Below are 24759 nucleotides of genomic sequence, written 5' to 3' on the forward strand. Positions count from 1 at the left end.
CCAAGGTATTTGTTTCCTTGCAGGTGCTCAGAAGGTTATTACAGACCTGACAGCTCCTTCCCAGCGTGCTGATGCTCTGGGGAAGCTGGGTCTTTGCTTCGGAATAGGAATCATCATCGGCTCTGCCCTAGGAGGGATCCTCTCCACCAAATTCGGGTGAGTGATCTGCTCATTTGGTGTTGGCCTTGCTGCAGCAATTGGGGGAACAGTGAAGGGATATTTTGCTATTTTCACCCCTTACCAGTTTTTGATGATATTGTTCTTTGAATGAAGCAGTGTGCCATCTTCTTGTGCTGGGCAAGGGTATGGTATAATTCATAGTGTCCAGAAGGCTTCTCTAACTCTTACTACCAGTTCTTCACTAAGTTTTAGGGCCAATAAGGCGAAGAACGCTCCAAACCTGACCCCTGCTGTAAGCTGTCTTTGCATCCCACTGTGCCACAGCCCCAGGGAGGATTGGTAGCGTTACACCTGTGCTGGATAATGCAGTTGTAGACCCTCTCTTGCCATGTTGGTAGCAGTAGAGGTTCACATCAGAACTCAATGTTTTGCTTCAAATACCACCACAGAGAACTACTTGCTGCAAAGCAGTGCAGACTTCATAACCTGCTCCTAAGAAATAAAGTTGTATAACTGAGGAGTGGAAATCTGATGCAGTGTGAAACTCCTGCTGACACTGACGTGCTTGGAGGGATGCTGAATACAGAACAAGACCTTGGGGAAGGGGAAAGCAAGGCTGCAACACTGGGGGAAAGAGATTGAGGAGGTCTAGCCCTGAGAGAGCAGGGTTAGGGAATGAACCACACATCTTTTTTGCATACTTTCTACTGCCTGATACAGACAGGCATGCCTGATATAGCAGGCTGTTACCTTTTATGTGCTGAAATTGAAAAGAAATTCCTAGTTTTACTGAATTTATTAGTCTCTGTTCATTACTGGTGGAGAAAGCTCAAAGAGAGAAGTGTATCAGGGAAATACATGTGGCTGCAATCTTCCTGAGGGAGATGCCCTGTATTTCTGTGAAGGTGTTGGGGGTAGGACTTGAGAACTTGAGAACTTCTGAGTATTTTGCTCTACTTTTCTTATGAACCTTAGCTTCTGTAGATTTAGGTTAGCATGGAAATATTTTCTTTTTTAACCATCGCGAGCATTATAGCTGCTCTGCAGTGTAGGCTAGAGGGTTAAAAAAAAATAATAAATCATCGGGGGAAGCTTGTTTTCCAGGCATCATTCTCGTCCTGGGAGCAACCCGTGTGGCTGGCAGGGTGCTGTGCCCGCTAGGTGGCACCGTTGGCTTGTCCCCCAGCTCTGCCTGCAGCCGCCACCTCCGTGAGTTGCTCCCTGACGCGATTTCACTAACATCCCATCTTCGTGAGCTTCAGGCACCGAAGTCATATGGCAATACTTTTAAATTATTATTATTATTCAGGCCCCGAGGCCTTTTTTAGTGCCATAAGCGCAGTAAAATGTATATAGGAATGTCACCTGGGCATTTTGTATGGGTGCAAGTGGTTATGGTGTTGGGAATCGTGCACAGAGCTCTGAACCCTGTTGTATATCCACATGCCCTCGTGCCTAGTGATGCTGCTTTGCATCTCACACCTCTGTAAAGGTTGATTAAATAGGAGACGTTAACCTTACTGTGTTAAACAGCAGCTCCTGAAAACTCTGCTGCCTCTGCCTTGGTAGAACCACAGAAACTGCTGCAGACAAAATTTCAGTTTTCTTCCTTCTCCTTGGGTTATTTCCCATGCATCCAGTGGAGGGCAGCTTGAGCTTGCAGTTTGTGCATGGCTGATGGAGCATCCCATCACAGGGATTTTGTGGCTGCTGCTCCTGCCATCCCATAGCAGGACTGGGGAATGCAGTCTGTCAGTCTTCCCCATGAGGATCTGTGCATCCCACTGGGAGGACCGTAGGACTTCCCATGCAAAAGAGGCAAGCCCACCCCAGTGTGCTGGTGGAGCCTTTTTGGCACCCCCCAGCATTCAGAGGGTTGGTGTGGATTTGTAAAAAGCAGCTTAGGGATGAAGGACTGCTCCAAGGAAGCTGCCCTGGGTGTGGGGTAGTCACCTTCTCCGTTGCAGAATCCTGCCTTTTCTCTGACCTTGTGCTTAGCTCCTCCACCAGACTTCTGTGCAAAGATTATAGGTGCAATCCACTGATATTTTTTGAAAATATGTTGGCTCAGATCAGTGGTAAGCAGAAACTCAGCCCTGCATGCTTCTCCCCCAACAAGCTGGCAAAGCTCTGTGCCATAAAACAGCCCTTGGAGCATCACTGGTGGCTTCTGGCTGTGTCTGAGACCTTGACCTGGAGGGAAAGGAGTGGGCGTCACATTAGGAACATACTCAAGGATCTTTCGTCCTGTAGCTGCATCCCACAGACTGGTTATTAATCATCCCTCCCTGTTTCCCACAGTGGTACAGGAAGGCTATGGAGCTGCGTAATCGCTTCCCTTTTCCATAGAAAAGTGACCCAATCTGCTTCCTTTGAAAATAAACATTTCTGCTGTGTCATGGAAGAGCAAAGCTGGAGATTTCTGTCCACTCGGCATTCTTCGCCCTCCCTCGCTACAAAGCTGGCCAGCTTTCCCAGTCTGTTGACAGCATTATTCATATGTTAGTAGTGGTTTGTATACAAAAGAAGGGGTAGAAGTCAGTCTCAGTTCCTCAGCTGATGTCATTTTGGTATTATTCTGCTGTATTGTATTTACCATTGATGTACTTGACCTAAAAAGCTGGTCTGTTATTGTTTTCTTTGCTAGGATAATATTTATCAACCCTTATTTATTGAGGGAGCCCCAAGAAGGAAGTTGAATGACTTGTTCTGACTTGTGTAGGACTGCTTGGATGTCAGATTCAGACATCCACTCCTAAGCTGTGGCCACCAGCTCCAGCCTTTCTTCTTCTCTGAAGTACACTGCTTCTCCCCATGTTTTCCAAAACTTTGAGTGAAGCTGTAGCAAAGCAATCATCAGTGAAATGTGGCTTTGGTTTGTGCAAATCAAAGAGCCATTTGCCAGTTGTCTTCACCCTACTAAACTTAATTTTTGGAGGCCTTACTGTTAATATGTGGCCCAGTCCTCTCACCTCTGAAGAGTGCACACAGCTGTGGAGAACAAGTTGTCTGTGGGCAGCACCATGGTCAGGCAAATTTAAACCACCTGAGGATCAGGTATAAGCCAATTAGCTAAGATTACAGCTGTTTGTGATAATTGTCTGGAAGGTGTTTTCATGTTTATGTGCTTTCTTAATTGATGTTTTCTGGTCATTGGACAGTTGGATCAGGATTGTGGATGTAAATACCTAGCTTGAAACTAACTCCTGTAGTTCAGCTGAGGTCTCCAGGTTGCTGGTGAGCCTGCAAACTCTGTCACAGCCCATCCACAAAAGGGGATTTGGAAAAGTAGCTCTGTTTTGTGCTGTGTAAGGGTTTCCCCCCTGCTAGGCGTTTACTGGGAAGCTGCTGGGGACCACAGGCTGAAGGCCTGCACCATGGGAGAGGTGGCTCTGGGCTGGTAGCAGGCTTTTGTGCCGGTGCTGTGGGTGAAGAGTGAAAGTGGAGGGCTGGATTAGTTTTCAAAAGTGGAAAGATGAGCCTAAGGTAGTTAATTACAGAGATCTCATCCTTTCTTCTGGGACTATGATTAACTGTGTTTGGCTTCTTTCTTCTTTCTTTCTAACAAGGACGTACAGAAGCTTTGCTGCATGACCCAAGATTTATTTGCTTTCTATGGACAAGGAGAGGTTTCTTCATTTTAGTGACTCAGCTTTAGGCTTAAATCTCTTGGAGTAATTATTCTTTTGAACTTGGGATTTTCCTGGCCAAACCCTTTTGGTCTCTTATTTAATATTATTACAACAGGCTTTGGGGATGGTTTTTTCTTTTTCTTTTTCTTTTTTCTTCCTGGCTGTACTATTATCCTTCCTCCTCAAGGGGAAAAGAAGGAGCTTGTTCGCCTGGAGTAGGGAATTGCATTTCTTTTCAATAACCCATTTGAACCATGTCCTCTGGCAGGGAATTTCTCATCGCTTAGCGGCCGAGTGGAAAAACTGTGGGTGTTGAAAGGGCTGAAGGTTGGGAGCTGGGAAGGCAGCAAAGGGTGAGAGGGTTGCACTCTGCTCCTGGACAAAGCGAGGCATTCTGCTGCCTGCAGCCATTCCTGCTCCCTTCCAGAAGAAACTGTGGTATTTCTCTGCCTGGGATGATGTCGATTGGTGGTGCTGGCACAGGCGTTGCTTTGTTCTTTGTGTCAAGGGACTTTGGGAAGAAGGAGGTGGCATCTGCTTGCCAGTAAGCTGTCCCCAAGCTGCAGTGTGGTCTGTCACCATCAGTCAGGCTCTGAGGTTCTGTAGGAGAGATGGGGAGGGAATAACAAATTGGGCTGTTTGTCATGGAGCTGACAGATTAGGGAAGGTGTGGAGAACCTCAAGAAAAAAATAAAACCCAGGAGATTCAAGCTATTTCTGTTCATTTACTTTGTATGACAACTGTTCCATTTTTGGAAGCCACAGGCACAAAGATGGTCTGTAAGGTTTATGTTAACCATCTCTGGCTAGAGGATTATGCACCTCATCCCTCCACAAAGTGTTGGGTCAAAGTTGAGGTCTAGGCCACTTCTGTCTGACATCCCCTGCAGCTGAGCTTTCTAGTTCTAATGATTTGTTTAACCTATTCTTGAACCTGAGGAATGCCTCAGTGCACTTTCGGTGAGTTTACCTAATCTTGGACCTTTACAGTGGAGACAGGTGAACCTAAATTTGCTGTTCAGGCTCCAAATGGCTGATGGAGAGTCACAGGCACTCCTATGGTATGATTTACCTCATTATGAAGCAGGCCCAAAGCAGCTCAGGGGACCTGTCTGTCGTGCAAGCTTTCTGTTTAATTTCTGTGTCGCAAAACTTGAGGTCTGGCCATGATCGCTATGCTGGAGTCTAATGTTGCACTGTGAACATGTTGGAAGCCACCAGGATGCATGCTCTGAGCAGTTCCTCTTGTCCCTGCTGCTTTGTTGCAGCAGACAGGCCTGCAGCAAGCTCATCCCTGGCCCTTCCTGCCTGCAGACCTCAGTCTGACACCTCCTACCACATCTAGGCCACCAATAGTAGGTGTAGGTCTGCTGGTTTACACTTATTTACCCATTTTAAGACCACGCCGTGACCTCCTTCCCCCTTTGCAGGCAGTCAGTAAGCTTAGCTTCCTTCCAAGGCCTGGTCTGAACTTCAGCAGGAGGAGGGTGGCTGATGGGGCTGAGAGCTCCTCTTTGGTCCTTCACCCATAGGTGGGGCCCTTTCCCAAGGGAGGAGAACTGGGGTTCAAGGCAGGAGCCAGCAGCTCATAGTGGGGAGAGCTCATGCCTTGTGGCTGCCCTCAAGGGTACAGGGCTTGGGTTGAGTTAACGGGATGCTTGTATGGCAGCCCCTTCCCTAGTCTCATTGGGAAATGCCCATTTTTCTCTGAAAACCTCATTCCCCTTTAGTGTTTTTTTAATTGCAGGGGTGTTGGGGCTCTGAGCTGGCTTGCAGTGGGATGTCTTCCTGCACCCTCCTTCCTCCTGGGCACCTTGGGTTAACTGCTTCCCCTTCTCAGGGAGCTATGCTAAAAGGTCAAATGTACCTCATTCATTAAAAATTGATTAAAGGGAGAAAGTGTCCAGAACTTCCTTGTGTGGCTGGTCTGTGCAGCCTGGATGGAGAGGTGAGGTTTGGGGGCTGTTGGGGTGTTCCTCGCACCAGAGCTGTGGGAAGAGGAACCCCTGGTGTGTCTTGCAGGTCAGTGGTTACCCCAGCAGACAAAGCACTGAGAAATGAAAGTGCGGTGGGAAATATTTCTACCTGTTCCCTTCTCCAGCTTTCATTGCAGCTTGTGTGCTGGGGGAGGACACCCTGCCTTGCCTCCCCACGCCTGCAGCCAGAAAGCGAGGGGGTGGTGGCTGAGCGAAACCCTGTTTTGTGCGCCTGGTGGCTAGATTGCAATCAAAAACGTGTGTGTCTGCCAAGCTACCTCTGCTGAACTTATTGCGGATACTTGAACGCCGCTCCCTCAGCCCAAGCTCTGGTTTTCTGAGTTGTTAGCTGGCTTTCTGCAAGGCTGTGTCAAGGTGGTGGATGATTGCTCTTCCCAAGCCTGGTTTGACATACCAAATAAGTGTTTAAAAAAGTAGGAAACCCAAAACAATGGGATTCTTTGGAAAGGCACAAGGTATTTTGGGCTTGGCCTCCTCAGCAGAGGCAGTGCTGAGGGCAGAAGGTGACCCTCACTGTGCTGGTCGTACAATAAGGCAGTGTCTGCTCATGACTCACTGGAGCTTCATCTGCTCTTCCCACTCCTGGAATATTTCATGACCAGGCAGCAAATCCAGCAGTATTGCTAGGGATTGAAATCCAGGGAAATACTGTTTTCTTTGTTAACACAAAATAGAAAGCACAGAAAAGTCTGTGGTTAAGTCCCTCAAGTGGGATTTGGGACTTGGCTCTGCTGCAGTTTTCCTGTGATGCAAGTAAGTTGTCCCGTCCCTCTGCGGTGGTGTTCCTTGAGCATAAAATGGGGGCAATATGATGCTTTTTCCTTCCCTCTCCTAATACATTTATTATACTGCTGTTTAGATTATACAGTCTTTGGGATGCAGACGTCCCCTGTCACGAGTTGTGTGCATGCAAATATCTAAAACCTTGGAAGAGTGCAGCCAGTTTTTCCTGGATGTATCCTCTTCTGCCCCTGGTGTCCTGAGCAGGCAGAGGTTTAGAGAGCACAACTCACATCCCATTTTGGTGGGCTTGTTTCTTTTTTTTTCTTTTTTTTCTTTCTCTCCTTTTTTTTTCTTCTTCTTCTTTTTTATTGCTTATCAGAAGCGTGTGCTAGCATTTTGCTGTTTCAGGAAAAAAAAAAGAGCTCATCCAGCCATAAAGCTCAGAGTGGGGTAGGGTCCACCAGAGGAGGGGGCTGAAGCACAGGGCTGAGCCCAGCAAGAGTGGAGGGACCTGGAGGGCAACGTGGGATGGTGAAACCTTTCCCAAAGTCATGCATGCACGTGTTATATGGACAGCTCTCCTTTATGTCTCCTAATTCTATAGATTCAAAGGGTCATGCTTATGTTTGATTCTGATTTGCTTCAGTGAATGAACCCAGCCCTGTGGTGGGAGAGTGTGGGGAGCTCAGAGCAGGAAGGATGTGGTGCTTGTGTGGGAAGAATGATTGGATAGGGGAGGGAAGAAAGGTTGGGATGAATGGGAATGTGTAGGTCTGGCATGGGAAGGCTGGGCTGGGAGGAATTAGGTCTTGGGGGCAGCAACCTCTGGCTTGAGAAGCTGGGGGATGAAGTCTACAGGGAAAGGTGGAGAGCTTTTAGATCTAGCAGGACCTCTGGAGCAGCAAGGGGCTGAGTTTGGAAGGAAGTAGCACTTTCAGAATGGACCTTCATTTGTGGTGGAGGGAAGAAGGGGAACACCCCCACTGCTTTCCCCTGCTTTCCTGCTGCCTGAAATAAGGCTGCTGTATAGGATGGCCAGAAAAGCCCCCCTTCTGGAGAAGTTTGGGGTTGGAAGCTAAATCCTCCCCTATAGCCATCCTTACCAGATGGATGAGGCAAGCAGGAGGCTGGCAGCAGGATGGGAAAGGGCAACGCCTGCTTGTGATGGGACGCTGGTCCACTGCGGGTGAAGGTCAGGCTGCTGGGATAAGGATGCTCAGAGGGAAATAAAAATGCTGTGACCTGCACATGAACTATACCAGCTTCTGTGGCCCCACCCAAGGCTTTCGTTTCATTGCAGGCTCTAAATGAAACCCTGCTCACAGCCACTCCACCAGCCTGCAGAGTCAAAGGTATGTGAAGCATCCCAGCACTGAGCGCAGCCAGAGGGCAAAGGAGTTTCTGAATGGCCATCTCCAGGCTCACCCCAGCTTGCTGGGGCTTGTCTCTTTAACCTGACAAATCATGTGTTATCACAGCCAGGGGAGAAGGCATCTCTAGCATCAGGGAGAAGTGCTCTCTGCAGTAGTTATTACCACAACAGGCTTGTGGTCACCAGGTCTGTGCCTCTGGGTGGCCAGGGACCATGAGGTTCTTTGCTCCTGCTGGTTCCTCAGCAAGCCCCAAATCCTCTTGAGACCCTCCTGCACTTAGCAGCCACTTCTTAAATCAGCCCCAAGTAGCTTGTCTCACTGCCCTTCTTGCTTAGGAGGTGGCTTGCATGGCCGAGAAGACATATGGACCCTATACATTCATTAGGAGGATTAGTTTTGACTGTAACCATCCTCCAAAGCAGAGCCACAGTGATTAGGCTTTGCAGAAATGACAGTGACTATCTTTCAGCCTCCCACTTGGGCATGGCTAAGGTGGATTTTCAGAAGACAGGAATTCATAGCTTTCAGAAATCTGGTCCGTTTAATGCAGTTTACGTTCAGGTTGTAAAAGCATTTTTGAGCGTTTGAGGCAGTATCTAGGCTTGTTGTTTGCTTGTTATTACAGCAAGTATTGTCCCAGTTTTAATTTATTTTTCTTGGTGGTGAAGGTTTTATACATTTAATCCTTTGTGGTCTGTATGCAGTATTAACTCTGTCTCACTAAATATTTCTCTATTCCCTGATGTCCCATGCTGAAACTTTGGGACAAATTACTTCATAAAATTTTGCTCTAAACCCTATTGAAGTCTGCATTGTCTGTATTTTTATGGGATTTTTTTCTTTTCTTTTCTTTTCTTTTTTTTTTTTTTTTTATATACCCTAGTGTAAATGATCTGGGACTTTTTGAAGTCATTGGATGTGTTTCCTTTGAGTCTGGTTTTAAATCAAGCTCTGGATAAAGAAATTTGTAGAGGAAGGAATGAAACATCCAAAAACCTAAAAGATTTCTGCAGGATATTTCTTAAAAGAAAAAAAAAAAGAAGGAAAAAAAAAAACAAAACTTGGAAAAATCACCTTGGGAACATGAGAGAGTGGGACTAAAGATAGTAATGGTTATTAAAGCTGAGAAGAATAAAAGGCTCATGCATCAGATTTTTAAGCTTGCTTCCCACAGAAGCTTAGAAAAGCTCTTTCCTGATATAAAGCTGTATAACACATTATCTGCAGTCTGTTGGTTGGATTTCTTTCCCTCCCCTTTCTGACTAGACAAAAAAATGGTTTTCAGATAATAGAGAATTCTGGATAATTCCCAGTCTTCCAGGAATTACTGTTCATGGTGGAAAGAAACTTACTTCTAGATTAGTCTATTGGTGTTTAGAAAAGACATTTTGAAGCCATTTGGTGAAGAATTCCTGTAGAGTAATCCGAGGATGCTGCAATAGCACCATGTATTTGCATTGGTGGTTGGTGACAGCAGGCTCAAGCTTCACACTACACCCACGCGTGTTCTTGTTGCATGTGATTACACGGTCTGGGACATCTAATTGCCTGATTGTAATCTGTCCATCATACCAAAAGTTGCATCATTTTGCCTTGGCGCTGTGTGGCAAGCACTCTCCAGATAGAGTCTCCTGGCCTTTTAAGGGTCCGTGATTTTTTTTCTCATACTTCTGTATGAAGCCTGATTCTTTAAGTTGCTTTATTTTATTTTATTTTATTTTTTTTTTTTGAGATGGGGTTTGGTTGTGGCAGGGAAGAATTTGAAATAGCTGGAGAAGTACATCTGTGACATGAAACTGCTCTGAGTAGCAGCAGAGTGAATTTTTCCAAAAGGGCTCCAAAAGTTGAGCACTGCCTTGACTATTGCAACACTGAGTGAGGGAGAATTACAATCCCATCTTTCCTTCTCCAGCTGTGCTCATTCATCCAGTGTAGGTGAGAGGTTGGGAGCCTAGTTTAAAAAAAAATAAAATCAAAATATAATTCCCATGCCCTTGCAGTGTATTGCATGCCTTGCCCTTACCTCAACCTAGTAAGACCCAAAGTCAGATGATGAAGGGGAAAGAAAATACTATGATTTAATAATTACCAAGAGTAGTCCAGGCAGGAGATAAGACCTTGCATGTCTGCAGGTTTGTGTGGATACTGCAGTGAGCCTAGCACCAGGCAGCAGCGGTGCTGTGGGAGATGTAAAGCACAGGAATGCAAATGGCATGCTATAAAGGCGCAATGAAACAATTTGATGGCACACCCGGGCACTTTGTAATTGCTGGTATCTATCTATTTCTGGACTTTGGAAGTGAGCCATCTAAAAGCAAATGTTTAGTCAGCCCTGCAAGCTGCCCATAGTGCATGGCATGTGGTGACAGGGTGGTTTGATGGGGATGGGGCCAATCATTTCTTTGCCAAACAGGATTATGCTATGAAGAAAATATAGTTGGAAAGAGATGGAAAGACGTGGATGAAGTTCAACATCTTTCCATCCTAGAAAGCTGAGGTGTAAGGGGGGGGAGGAGGCAGAAAGATACCAGTCTGCCATTTCTGAAAGGCTTTATATGGGGCATGGAGGGAGGTTTTTACTACCATGGACGTGATGCCTTCTAAAGCAAGCCCCAATTCTGAGGTTTTGGCACAAAACTGAGGGTTACTTTTGGCTCGCAGATGTGAATACGGCCCACTAGCATTTGGTTGGGGCAGGTTTCTTGGTGTGGGACTGGGCAAGAGGGACATAAGGTGACAACTTGGCCAAAATCTGGGTGGAGGCAGAAAGCTGGATCTTAAAGCTTTGGCTGCTGGAGAACCTGTGTGATGGTGGAGTCTGGGGGCTGGAGTTTAGCTCAGTGGGGAGACGAGCAAGTTGCAAAATATGGATCTGGGTTCAGGTTACAATTCTGCTCCCCAGGGCTCTTCCAGGTGTTCAAGTACAAACTCCTGGCTCAGGCCCATCTCTAATTAGGCATATTCTTTAAAAGTATTTTCCTTCCTCGGTTCCTGTGCTCTTGGCTTGTCTCCACTAGCCCTCTCTGCTGTGCTGGAGCACAGTTTGCTGGGTGTATTAATTGAACTGTTTACACACCTGGCTTCCTGCAAGAATAGACACTCAGCTCCTGCTTTTGAAAAGCCTAGCCCAGAGGCTGTAAACAGGAATTGTGCTATGTCTGGAAAAGCTGAACTGCTGCTTATCTCCACTCCCCGGGGCTGTGGGAGCAGCAGCAGCTGCAGACGTGGGTCAGTTGAGCTTGGAAACTGGCTTGTGCACCCTTCCCACTGGTCCTGTCCTCCACCTGGCCCAGGTCCCCCTGAAGCTCAGGAGCCACCTTCTCTGCAGAGCTATTCCCTTTGCTTGTGGCAGGGACAGGAGAGGACCCAACTGGCTTTTGGAGCAGCTTAGATGCTTATTTTGCCTTGTGTATGAAATCTGGGGGCATCATCCTGGGGTAACGTCCTGTGCAGGACTGTGGGTAGGACTTGTGTTTCTGTCCAAGCTCCCCAAAAGCAGGGGTGTGTTCCTCACCCCTTATACTATCTGAAGAAGGACATCTCACATAACTTTGTGTAGCTCAAAGAATGGCTGTGGAAAGAGGAGGCTGGAGACACTTGTGTGGTCTGGATCAGGTGAAATGGTTCCATGTGGTCCATTAAAGCTTTGAATATATGAGTGTAAAAAGATCATGTTGCACAGCTTTTATTTCAAAGTATATGGGGAGGGAGGAAAGGCAGCACAAAATCAGTTGGTTGGTGCTGTCAAGGATTTTTTTCTTCTTAGGTGGTGTTGGAAGACCCCACAAATGTTGAAATGGACTTTCTCACTGCTGGAGAGTCCCCCTTCACATTGGTGTACACTCTATTCAGCCTTAAAACGCTATGATTTTGTGGATGTGCTATCAGCTATTTTACTCGGTAGCTATGAGTTTGATTTTGCTCTTTTGTTGCTGTTATTATTTTTGGTGAATATTTCCTCAGCTTCATCCGGGAAATAACAGCTTGTCTCTGGGCAAAGCCCCTGAGTGCTGAATGCCAGGGTTGGGGCACTGTGCTGTTAGGTCTATAGGGTACAGAGTGTGATGCTGATGTGCTGGGTGTCGGCATGGTTAGCTTTCTGTGCTTCTTGAGGCTCTCAGCGCACTGTTGGTAAGGGGCCCTGGAGGTTTCCCTGCAGGGCAGGTCCTGTGCTGCTCCTCGGGAGGGGACATGCAGATGCCCAGGCTGGGAACAGAGAAGAGGAAATCCAATACACCGTAGGGCCAAATTTGCTATCCAAATTTCAGTCCGGCTTGGAACTGGAATTGCTGTTTCTGAAGCACTGAGCTGGGATTTCTCCAGCCAGCCTCCAAAGGGGCCTCAAAGTGTGGGACAAAAGATGCTGTGATAACAGCTCTTGGGTGCTTGTGCCATGGGGGAACCCTAGCAGCTCAGGTGCAGCTCCTGATTGCCCAACAAGCAGTGACTTTGTCGTTGAACTTTGCTGGCACTGATTCCTGCTTGGCTGCTGACTTTTGGTTTTGTGCCATAAGTGAGTGTTAGAGCTGTGAGGGCTGGGAAACGTCAGCTATGGAAAGGGGCCCTGGAGGACAGATGAGGGTGGCAGGTGCTTTCGTCCAGGTTTACGTCAAAACCTTCTGTGGAGGAAGAGAAGAGGGCTTATTACATCCCCTGTCACCCTTTCCTCCTGCGTAACTGTGCCTGTCTGCCAAAATAAAATTAAAAAAAAAATAAAAAAAAAGCAGGGCTGTTTCTAGAAATCCATGGCTAGCTGGGTCCAGCATGAAGCAGCATGACCATTTGTGCTGTGCTCTGTGCTCCTGCTAATGGTATCAAATCAAGCAGGAAATTATTTTTGGAGCAGTGGAGCATGTTGAAACCCAGCAGAAGGCAGCTGTTTGCGTAACCGGAGTTTTGGGAGAGCTGTCTCGCTTGTTGCCAAGCGCTTGACTTCCTATGCTGGTGAGAAACGGTTTCCCTGCTCCCTGGGGCTTCAGAGGCTGGGCTTGGTCCAGCTCCCATAGCGCAGGATGTCCCCAGCTGCTTTTCCATGGGGGTGAACCTACCTGCTTCAGGCTCCTCACATCACTACCCAGCCCTCTGCGTCAAAACTAATGACCTGCAAAATAAAGGGTTTTGTCCAGACTCCAAAAGCACTGACTCTCAGCTGGATTTCTAGCACGGGTACCTGTAGCTCTGAGGCTGCCTTCCCAAGGGTGTGTCCTGGTTCCTCTGGCTGTGCTTTACAGAATTACAGAGAACCATAGGATGGTTGAGGTGGGATGAGACCCCTGGGTCCATCTGGCCCAAACCCTGCTAGAGCAGGGTGCCCAGCACCATGTCCAGGTGGCTTTTGAAGGTCACCCACACCATAAAGAGGTTCCTATGTTCAGACAGAACCTCTAATGTTCCAGTCTGTGCCTGTTGCCTCTGGTCCTGGCACCACTAACAAGAGCCTGGCTCCGTCCCCTGTACGCTGTCCCCTGAGGTATTTACAAACACCGTAAGATTCCCTTGAGCAGCCTCATCCTCAGGCTGACCACACACAGCTCTCCTAGCCTCTCCTCATGGCAGAGGAGCTCCAGGCCTTGTGTTGGCCTCTTTCCAGTAAGCCCAGGTCTCACTTCAGCATCTCCCTTCTGTGTCCTGTTCCTGCAGCTCCCAAGGGTTTTATTTTATTCTTGAAACAGGGATGGTGTTGCTGCCCAGCCATAACAGGGTCTTTCTAGGTGCTCAGAAAACCAAGCTGCCATTTTCCACATTGGCCTCATCACTTGACTTTCTGCGTTAAAGCCTCTCAGCGTTGCTGTCACGGGGAATTGACACCCTGCTGCTTTTTTCACTTTCCAAATATAATTTTTTGTACCCTTTTTTCCACTGCACTGCTATGATCTGGTGCCTTACATCTCAGAGGTGGCTCCAGCTATGCACTGATGGAGCTCCTATGCAAACATATTCATCACCCCAAGCTCTGCTCTTAACCCCTCATCCCAGAGCAGAGAAGATCCTTCAATCCTACCAAGTCTCTGAGACATGAATGGCATGTATGAAGCCATTTACTAAGCATTTTCTGGGCGTGACTGGCATCTGGGCTGAGCTGTGTCATCCATCCGGGAGGCTGCCCCCCAGGAGCAGTCTTGCTAAGAAAAAAAAAAAAGAATACTCATGGGGCTATGTGGTATACACATAATTTCCGTTGTCCGCTGCTTTCTCAGTTGGTTGTTAGCTGATGTCTGGAATGATGAGAACATTTATCGGATGGCTTTTCTCATCTTGGTCCCAGCTAGTGATGCTAGTGCAGATGAGGCTGAAATTCCTGTCCCCAAAATGAGATGCTTTGGCACGGAAGGGAAGGACCGAGTCAGCGCTGGGAGATTTCGAAAGTCGCCATAGGGGTATAAAGGCTTTTTTGTTTGCGGGCTTCTTATGTCATTACCCGGCCATGCAAATGTCGCCCCAGAAGAAAGACTTTTTCACATTACTGCCTTGTTCTGGAAAATTCCCTCCCTGATTATTCATGACTGCCAACTGCTTCGGCTATATGCCCTTTTCCTGAGTGCTGTGGAGTGGGGAGAAATTCCCTGACATGGGGAAAGGGAGGAACAAATCCAGTGCATATAAACTGAGTCAGTCTACAGTATTTACAGCTTTCCAATTGGATAATTAAATTCTCATTCAACCCAGTTATAATTAGAAAAGTTGCCTGTCCTCCACAGGGCTGGAATTTGTTAGCATTGCATGACTGTAAGGCAGCAACAAGACACCAGGGCATCCTCTGGAGCTGTGCTGAGCTCCCTGGGGTGCTGAGCTACTCAGTGAAATAGGTTTGAAAAAAATACAAAAAGCCAATTGCCTCACTGTATAGTAACCTTACAATGTAATTGCTTGATGATTTCTGGGCAATTTGGTAATAGGTTATGGAGCCTTTTATTTCTGCCTATCCCATTCATTCATGTCTAAGATTGCAGTAGTTGAATGTTTCCCTGTCTGGGGTTGTTAAGTGTGTAATGCTTTTAGTCACTAGTAGAAAAAACCTTTGCTCCTAACCTCTGGTCCTGCAAGGGGCGAGGCAAAGATAACTCTGTCTGCAAATCCAGTTATTTTCCCTTTGCCACTTAATTGCTTCCGGTGGTATCGTTATGCCCTGCGCCGTCAGTTTTGGTTGCTTTGGCTTGGAAGGGAGATGGGATGGGTAGGTGCTCCCTTGGAGACCTCCCGGTCAATCCATACAGAGCATGCTCTTTGCTCTGCCTTTCACCTCTCTGCTCTCTTCATTGTGCTAAGCTGGCTTAAACTGCCCTGAAAGTCCTCGTTAAGTATTAGTATTAGTTAGTATTAAAGAAGAAACAGTGGAAACACCGAGTTTGGTGGCTGCTCAAATAACTGGTCCCTCATACTTTGCCTGCTCCCGAGTCATCTTGTGGTCTACAGAGCTTCAGCCCACAGTTCTCGGGACTTAAGCTGAGTATTTATTGGCTTGGTACCCCAAAAGGGAGTCACATTTCATGGCAATAAAACACTACCACATTTAAAACCACTAAGTAGGTCCTGCTTCCTCAGGTGAACACAGGAGTCATGTGTGAAGCGGTGCCTTTATTTCTCTGCTGATATTTTCTCAGCGGGTGGCTGTAGGGAATGGTTCAACTTCTTTTGTCGCCTTATCTCTGGGAATCATTTCAGTTCCGTTTCAGTGGCGTTGCTGTGAAGCACAGGACTAAAAAGGGTTTTATTGTCTCTTTGAACTGCGTTTTGCTCTGAGGAATGAGGATATAATTGTAACACAGGCAGGCTGGGCCAAGAGGCAGGAGGACAAACTAAGCATGTCGAGGCTTGTCCTGCCTGATCTTTCCCAATTTCATATTTTTTTTCCCTCCTTGTGGCTAGCACTCATGATTGGAATTTTCCATCTAATAGCCCAGGGGCTTACACACTCTTAGCTGAAGGAGCTCTGGTCGGCTGGTTGTGCTGTTTCTTTTGATGATGGCCAAGACCAGGATTTGCCGCTTGATCCATCAGTTCTTTGCCATCCATGTCTGCAGGAGGAGTGCAGAGGGATTTTCAGGCACCATATTTTATTCCCATATGCTCAGGGGGCTTTCACTGTCCTCTTTCCTTTTTGGGGTCACGTTTGGATTTTCCAATAAATAAATCTGTGGGATGAATTAATAGCAAATATTAACTGAAAAAGAACATCCCTAAAGCCTTCAAATACTCTAGTGTTTTCTTTCTGGGAAGTTTCATTATTACTGTAGTGTAAATACAGGGTTTGTTGCCTGTATTTGTAAATACAGCAAGTTGTGCTTAGTTTGCGTCATTTAGCAAAAACCTGCCTTCATCTGAGGGCAGGTTAACAATTAGCCTTGATGTGAAGCAGGGATTAAAGACAAAGCTGTTGGTACTGAACCCACACCATTTCAATTCCTCATCTGTGTCTATCTGATGACTTACTAAAGAGGAATGAATTTCAAGTCCTTTCCTGCTGCTATTTCGTATCTCTACTCTATGGCTTGGCTCTTTGTGCCGAGTGCTGCCATTTTGATGGGTTTGGCAGCCATCCTATCTACACTGCTGATATTGGGACTGATCCTGCATGTGAGAGATCTGTTTTTTAAGGCTGTTTTCCACCACAATCTTTCCAGGACTTTGCAGAGGCACTTTTGGGTGCTTCATGTCCCTCTTTGTACATAAGGGGCATTTGCGCCATCACCCATGGGGATGTTATGAATACAAAATGTGAGTTTTTCAGCTGCTGTTACCAGGTCCATCTCCATATGTGAGAGAAGAAAACTTCTCATAAAGACTGTTACAAGGAGTGACGCAAATCTAGGTCTGGAGATCTCTGTACTTCCACCACCCCAGATGTGCATCTAACAGGCTACAGCTTGGCAGCACTTTGAAGTCCATGTTTTTCCTTTGCTGAAAATGAAATATGAAATGAAATCAAATGGTATCATTCTTCTTCACTGTTTACTGGAAAGAAAAAAAAAATAGTAACAATAACCTCAACAAGTAAATAATTTCCTCATCAATCAAACGGTTTATGCAGACCTATTTGGTGCAGAGTCAGCTTCTGAAAGGTTCCAGAATATTGCAAGCACCAGTCTTAAATAATTGTCACTGCAAACCACTGAAGGGTATAGTCCCTCGCTGCCTTCAGGGCCTGATTGTAGCATCTACCCTAAGACACAGGTGTTACCCTAGGTGTCCTGCCAAAGAAGTGTGTGGCCTCTGGCTCTCGTAACAACAGATATCTGGAAACGTAAGTCTTTCAGATACAGCAAAACCAAGCGTGCCATTGCTTTACTCATTGAAGCTACAAAAATATTTTATCAGAGGTTTCCAAACTCCTCTGCAGACAGCTGGCTGTTCACGCAAGTGCTCACCCCTCCTTGTTTCCAGCTGCTAATTTGCAATTAAATACACCTACAAATACTCTGCCAGCAACTTTCCATGCAAGTCCTTCAGGTAGCTTGCAGTTGCTGTCATTTGATGGTGAAGGCAGCAGGAACCTGCTGTGAGCACACGGCTGGGTGGAGAGGCTGCCCATGAGGCTGCCTAAGATGTGGTTCACACAACTGCTGCAGTAAATAAGAGTTCAGCGTAATGCAGCTGATACTAATTGGCATCCCTGTAGGTGGTCTAACTAGTGGGGCTGAGATTAAATGTGGTGCAGAGAATGAATGAAGCTCTTCTCCCTAAGGGGAGTGCCTCCAACTAAGAGCTAAGGTGTGTTAGCGCGAAACACAGCCACTGCACTGGGGCTGTGGATAAAGGACGTTCTTGTTCAGGGTTTTGGCACTGCTGAAATACACTTAACTATGCGAGGTGGAGAGAAGGCCCTGCAATTATGTTTGACTGCTCTGAAGGACTTTAAATCTGTTTTTGATTCATTGCTCCAAAAAGCACAACCAAGTTCAGTTAACATTTAATGTGCTTTTGAGCTCAAATCAATTATTTTCTACTATGCCAACAAAGCAGCTGAAAACAGATCATTTTGTTCCAAGTTTCCTAGCCATTCCTTGACTAGTATTTGTCCTACAAGCAGTGAAGAGGCAAACTACCTGCAGATATTCAAACCTGCAAATGTGAAACACAGAGCAACCTTCTGTTGGCTTATATTTAATATGCAGAAACCATCATCATTATGGGATGAAGGACACAAAACACTTAATTGGGAGAGTTTGGTAAATATAGTAACAGTAAGACCACTCATGGTTTAAGCATATGAAGCCTGCCCAAGCAAGTAAACTGCACCTTTAATTAATGGTTTCACCCTTCTGCTTATTGAAATGGAGTGACTCATTCATTTTAATCAGATGCCTCCTTCTGGGATCAAACTGTTCACAAAATCAAATCACCACATCCCTAAGGGTCTGTCTTTGCTGGGAAAAGGGTTCTTTTCAAGGGGCCTGTTGTGCAACCAAAGAGGTTGGGGCAGAATGCGGGAAATGCTTCTGACGTGCATTTTGTTTGTAACTTCTGGATTTAGTGTTCCAACATAATTCCCGAAACAAAATGAGTCCTAATGCATCTTATTTCTGTCTCATTATGAGGTCTCACTAGACAAAAGGTGCTAGAGCCCTTGATGTAGCACAGCAAGACTTTTTGCACCTTGAGGTAGAAGGTGTTGGCTGCGACTACTTGTTCCAAGGCAAGAACAGTCTGTGCTGTACCTCCGCTAGGCTGAGGCATTTACAGTTAGTTACCTCCAGGTAAAGAAGTAATTTGTTTTGCCAGGGATTACGTAGCTTTAAAATGTCCTTCACGTGAATGTGGTCCTGGGAAGAGACCAAATTTAAGTGTCAGACTTGGCGTGTCAATGACTTCACTATTTAACTCAATAGCTTCTGGGTGTAGAGGGAGCTCTTGATTTCGCATGGCACAAGAACTGCTGTCTGGGACCATCACTGTGGCCTCTCCAGTGCCTCACTTGCAAAAGGGGCTGGCAGGGGAAGAGGCTCCAGACCTCCAGCGGGTTGATGTTGGGCCATATCCAAGCGTTGGTGGAGTAGGTAGTTAGTTACCTGCGGCATCAGGCTGTCTGCACACAGCCCTGCTTTCTACTTGCCTGTGCTGGAGTCGTGAGAAGGCAGGCTTATGGCTGTTATTGAGGAAAGCCAGAGCATCTGGCATGGGCGTTTGGAAGGTGAGAGAAGTCCTCTCAGAAGTACCCATCACCATCTGTCTCCCCAAGTGCTGGTAAAGACAGTGATCTTGGCTTGCCGCGGCTCTCTTCTTGCTTGTTTTCCAGCCAAACCCTACCCCTTCCCCTCACAGGAACTACTCAGCCTCCACCCCTCATCCTTGGGCAGCAAAATCCAGCTTTGCTCTGAGCCAGCTCTGAGTAAGTGCATCACGATTACTGAGAAGCAGCAACCCCAGCTGGTGCCAAACTTGAAGATCCTCCAAAGCCACCGCCGTGAGCAGAGACCTGACGTGCCGGGAGTGCGGTCCAGGTTACTACAGCAAACCCTCAACAGTTTCCTGCCCAGCTGAGTCTTTTGGAGTCTGAAGCGTTGTAACCTCATAAAAGCTAGCAAGAGCTTGAAGTCATTCACAGATTATTTCACCACCTACGGTATTCTATGAAGTCAGACATGCTGTAACATATGATTAACGATGTGTTCAGCGGTGAGTCACCGGGTAGTCTAGCAAGCGCTGCTCACCTTCTAACCAGTCTGTATGTGGGAGTCCTTACCCAGCGACACACCCAAACCCAGCGTTTTAATAATTTACCACATTGTGAGCTCAGAAAAGCAGCTCATGGAATTGTTATTTAATTTTTTAAAAAAGGTATTAATTTACCACGCATTAGGGAACAAACCCCCACCATGAAGAAGAAATCAGGAGAGGGGGAACTCAGAAATATCTTATTATTTTGTATGGTTGGTGTATCCAAGAATCTTGTACTCCAGGTATTGAGTAAGTGGAGACTTCCACTCCACCTATGAAGGAAATCAAGAGTTGCCTAAGATCACAGATGTAAAGGTGTTTTGATACTGCATGTGTACCATTTACTTCAAAGTTTAACCAGAAGTCAGCTGTGTGCAGTGCAGTTTATTTAAACTCGGTGGAAATGTTACCACTTCAAGTGGGGTTCCTGTCCTGTTGTTTCCCCTTGAAGTGCCCTCAGTCTCATGTTTCCACCCAAGCTCTGCTGCTATACCTTTTTTAGCATCAGGAGGCCAGCTATATATCCCCACGTAGGTGTCTAACAAGATATTCCTGGAAATGAGAAGCCTGTCCTGTAGATTGGCAAGAAAAAGTCTGGGAAAAATCCATGCTTGAGAGATGAGAGGATTGAGTCTTTGTGTTACATTAAACAGTCACTTGATAAGATACATGAACTTTTCTTGGCTTGCAATGTAGAATTACCCTTTCCTGCCTGAGTGTCCCAAGCGCAGTGTGAGAGTTATGGTTAATCTTTTTCTCTGGAATACTTAAGGGTTGTTGGAAAAAAAAAAAAAGAAAAAAGCTTTTTTTTTTTTTTTTTTCTTTTCCTATGGAATGAGCAAAGATGAGCTTGTCTGGTTTGTGAGATGGTAGTGGGAGATATGAATTTGATTCCTGCTGAGAGGAGGATATTGCACTTGCATCTCAGTGTGACCCGGTATCCTTTCTCTGATAAAAATCATAGTAAGATGCCTAGGGAAGAAGAATAGTGGGAAAAACTTGCATGATACTCACCGATTACTTTTCCAGCCTTCAACTATTTTCAGCTCAGGGGATTTCCTGACATGAATGAATGTGGTTTGTGACTCTTCAATAACCTTCAGTGGATTGTTCTTCCGACTACTTGTCCAGTCTCTCCCTGAGCCTGTTTAAATCTTTTCCTTCCACTACATCAGTAGCAACAAACTACACTGACCTTCTATGTGTGGTGGAAAGAATTGGGCCTTTTTCTGTGTTTTGACCCGGGCTCCCAACAGATTAATCTGATATTTTCCAATCCTTGTGCGGGGAGATACCACATTAGTCACTTCCTAACCCCATGCTCCATGGCCCTCACAAGTTTCTGGGCCATTATTACATATCCCTTGAATACCGTCTCTGCAGAGTGAAAGCTTTCAATCTGCTTACTTGTCACTAGTGTGAAGTCCTGACTGCCCTCCTCTGTGACTTTCCCACTTCTAAGGTACCTATTTGAGAAGAGGGGAGAAGTGTTGTGTGCACCACTCAAAGTGCCAGTGAAAAAGGGATTTATACAGTGGTATAACAAGGTTCTCTTCTCTGGTTCACTGTTTCTTTCACAGTAATACTGAAACGTTTGATTAGTCAAGCGCTGAGCTGAGTTTTGTTAAATTGCCTATGGTAGTCCAAAGGTCTCACTCCTGAGCAGCACTAAGCGCTTCAGAAACACCATTTAATTCCTGGATTTAAGATTTGTTTTCCCTGTCTGCATCACTCGATGTTTAAGCTGCACTGACTTTCAGCTGCCGTTTTATTGCCCAACCCCTCAGTCCTGCAAGGGCCACATGCAGTTCCCCACCGTCTGCTCTTTCCCCCAGTCCCCTGCATGTCCTCAACAAACTTCCTTACCTCACTGCTGTTCCAGATGGTTTGCAGCTAGATCGAGCAACACAAGTCTCAGCCTCACTGGTGGGATGTGTCTGTTGTGAGAACTGACCATTTACACCTACTTGCTGATTCCTATCTTGACCTGCCTCAGCTCATCCAGTATTAGCCCTGCTGGGATTGAAGCCAGGTGTTGCAAGCCCCCATTCAATCAGTGCAACTCATCCCTGGTCTTTGTCTCGACTCCTTCATTTCTAGACATACAGGATGATACCACAGAGCAAGCAATGCCTTAGTCACCCAGCTTGCTATAGTCCCTTGTAGGGAGAAGCTGATTTCCCCCATTTTTTATAAATGGGTGTAAACGTGGAGGTGTTTGGTGCACAGAGAGGCAGTGGGACTGTGCAACAAGCAAAAGCAGCAATGGCACATACAAGTGCAAGCTTTGACTTAGCCAAGCGAGTATTTTGAAACAGTGTATTTTACCAGAAAACAGCACACAAATGTAAATGACGCTTGAAATTGATGGTGGATTATGGATCAAGCACGTAAATCCACCCACGTCTTATTCAGGCGTGACTGATATGTCTCTCCTGGCCGAGTTCCTCAGAAGGGCACTGCCTGGGATCCAGCAGCCTGTGGGCTGGCACCAACAGGGTGCTCTGGCTGCTGGGAATTTGCCTCTTGACACAGATATCCCGGTGTCCGCTGTGCCTGCACTGAGGCTGGATGTCCCTTAAGGGTCATTAAAGCATAGGTAGCTCTCATGACTTAGGGGATGTGAACTTGTGGCTCCCATCCTGGTGTCCCCAGCACATGGCAGCTCCAACATCTCTGCCGTTGCCTCTTTTTTCCTTTCCTGCCACCCAGTTTTTCCAGACATGGCTGCTGCTGGAAGCGAGCAGTTGAATGAACACTTGTCTGTGCCCTCGCCCTGTGAGGGGCTGTGCTGAGGGTGTGGATGTGAAGCTTCACCACCCTCTTGGCCTGCCGAAATAAGGTCAAGTTCACTGGAGTACAGAAGAGCCTCTTGGTCCCCGAAGAGCAGCAGCCTGCTTCTGCTGCTCATCTAAAAACACAGGGTGGGTGCAAAAAGAGGGCATCCTGGTCATGGTTTCCAGTTGCGTCAGGGCCGTGAGCTCCCTCCCATTCCTGCTGATGCATGGGTGGATAAAGTTATCCGCTCCCATTTCATGTTCTGTCTCTAGAGAAATCACAGACTCCAAGCGAAAAATGGAAAAATTGTAACCCAGGAATCCTGCTGAGGAGATGCAGTGAAATACGGGTGATCTGTCCCAGATGATTTGTCCTACCTCTTGCGAAGTACTGCTGTCTGCCTGACCACCAGGAACCACAAGAGAAAAGGGCATCTTCCTCTGGCACATCCCTTGGGGTCTATGTTTGTTCCTGCTTGGGATGTAATGCTTCTTCAGCTAGCATCATTCTCTGCTCTTCACTTCACATGCTGTTCACTTCACATTTTTCACATGGGTATTTGCTTGAGCCAGAGGGCCCATGGCGGGAAGACTCATGCCGTGTTTATTCATGCCTCTGTATTACTGTGCTGTGTGTTTCCCCAGGCTGTGCAAGTCAGGCTATCTCTGTACAGTTGCGTGACAGTCCTGGGAAATGTATGAAATGTTTTGAGGCTCACTATTTCTGACTGAAGGTTTTGTGTGTGTTTTTTAAGAAACACTAACCTGGTCTTTGGTGAAATTTTGTACTTGCTTTTTGGTCTTCAGGAGGAGACAAGACAGACAAGACCACTATAGGTCAAAGATGAAATACATCAATCAAGCATTGTCAAGACAGCAAAACAAAGTTCCTCAAGCTAACCCATTGCTGAGTTACCATGAGTTATGAACTAAGCTTATACATTTCTAAGTTAGCAGTGTTTCTCACTGATGGAGGGCTGGCCACTGCTCATTTTCTTGGGGATGCAAAGCTGTTTACTGGAGAGCATGGTTTAGCAGCATGGTTTTACCTGAGGGGATTTTTTTTTTTTTTTTGGTCTTTATTTTCTTTTCAAACCACCAGCTGCTTTTCTCCCTTAGCTGCCCCTCTCGAAGGGTGTGAGTGGATGAGTGGAGAGTGTGGCCGGACTGCAATCAAAGAAATATTTTGAGAGCCCTTTCAGAGCTCGTTAAGGAATCTGGGCTGGCTATGAATGCAAGCTTTATGCAGCATTGTTTTGAAGTAGGAGTGAGTCACTAAAAAACAATCTGCACTCTCTCCATGTTCAACTTTGACTTTATTAAGAAAAAGAGAAAGAAAACAAACACAATCCCATTCACTGCAGAAATACACATTGATCCTTTAATCCTAAGGGAAGCGTCGGGAACTGCTTCCTCCTCGAAAGAATCACTGTATTGACGCAACATTTAATTGTGCAATTACACACGCACATTTTCTCCTGTGTTTTGCATGCAGAGCAGGGCTCTGTGGCTGGAATGCTAATCAGAAAGTGATTGATGCTATCTCACTGCACACACAGCCCCAGTGCAGCCTCCCAGCCAGCCAGCAGCAGCCCTTTGGTTTTGTTACAGCCAAAGGTACTTTCACCAAGAACTGCTGCACAGCTGCTAGGAAATGCTCTGTGCATGTGTTCATATGTATGTACATATATGAATGTATATATACCCATGCATACTTGTTTGCTTCCCAAGATCCTCATTGAATTAGATGATCTCTAAGGTCCCTTCCAACCCGAATCATTCTATGACTCTATTGATGGCTATAAAGCCCACCAAGTTTTTCTGATGATTCATGTGTGACCTGTTTGGACTTCAGGGGCATGCAGTACTTGGTGAGAAAACGTTAGCTGTGAAAAAGATGCATCTTTTTCCTGCTCATTTCCCTCATCTAGTATTTCTGGAGTTGGGGATACTGAAATCAGCCTGCTATCTGGGTGATGCCCAGTGAAATAAAAAGCATGGTGTGTGCTAGGATTTACAGCTATCTGGCTGTAAATACAGAAGCTGGTTAAGCCTTAGATGGGAAGAAATTCAGCCCTCTTCCAGCCAGCTTTGAATGATAATATTTTTGCTGGGTTTAATCTCTTTGCCATTATTTTATTATTAATGGTTTCATCATCAGTTCTGCTTTCCCACCAGCGTTAGGGATGGATTTTCCATATGGAAAATCCTATTTGTCATCCTATTTGTTATCAATGACCACAAGCTAGAAAGTGAGTCTTGAAATAACAAGCGGGGCTGTCTCCCCAGGGATTTGCACAGTGTCTAGGGGTGCCCTTGATTCTCTTCCTCCTCTCCTGAGTCCCTCCCTCCAGGGATGTGTTTTTAATGTGTCCACCACACTGGCATAAAGGCTTCAGGAAAATGATATATATATATATTTTTAAAGGCTTTTGTTACATCGTTGAGCAGCATTTAACTGATGTTATGAGCTCCTGGACTC

At 46.2% G+C, this 24759-nt stretch overlaps 1 protein-coding gene across 7 annotated transcripts in view; it reads left to right on the plus strand.

Annotated features, from left to right (window-relative positions):
- The window catches only part of SLC67A1 (solute carrier family 67 member 1), a 66957-nt gene that overhangs the window by 15519 nt on the left and 26679 nt on the right, over positions 1-24759 (plus strand). For all 7 annotated transcript variants that reach the window (XM_084520627.1, XM_084520625.1, XM_084520628.1 and 4 more), the window contains one exon: positions 24-156. In XM_084520627.1, the coding sequence (XP_084376753.1) occupies positions 24-156 (133 nt within the window). The remainder of the gene's footprint in view (positions 1-23; positions 157-24759) is intronic.

Source organism: Aythya ferina (genome assembly GCF_964211825.1).
Source record: "Aythya ferina genome assembly, chromosome: 5".
Lineage (NCBI taxonomy): Eukaryota > Metazoa > Chordata > Aves > Anseriformes > Anatidae > Aythya > Aythya ferina.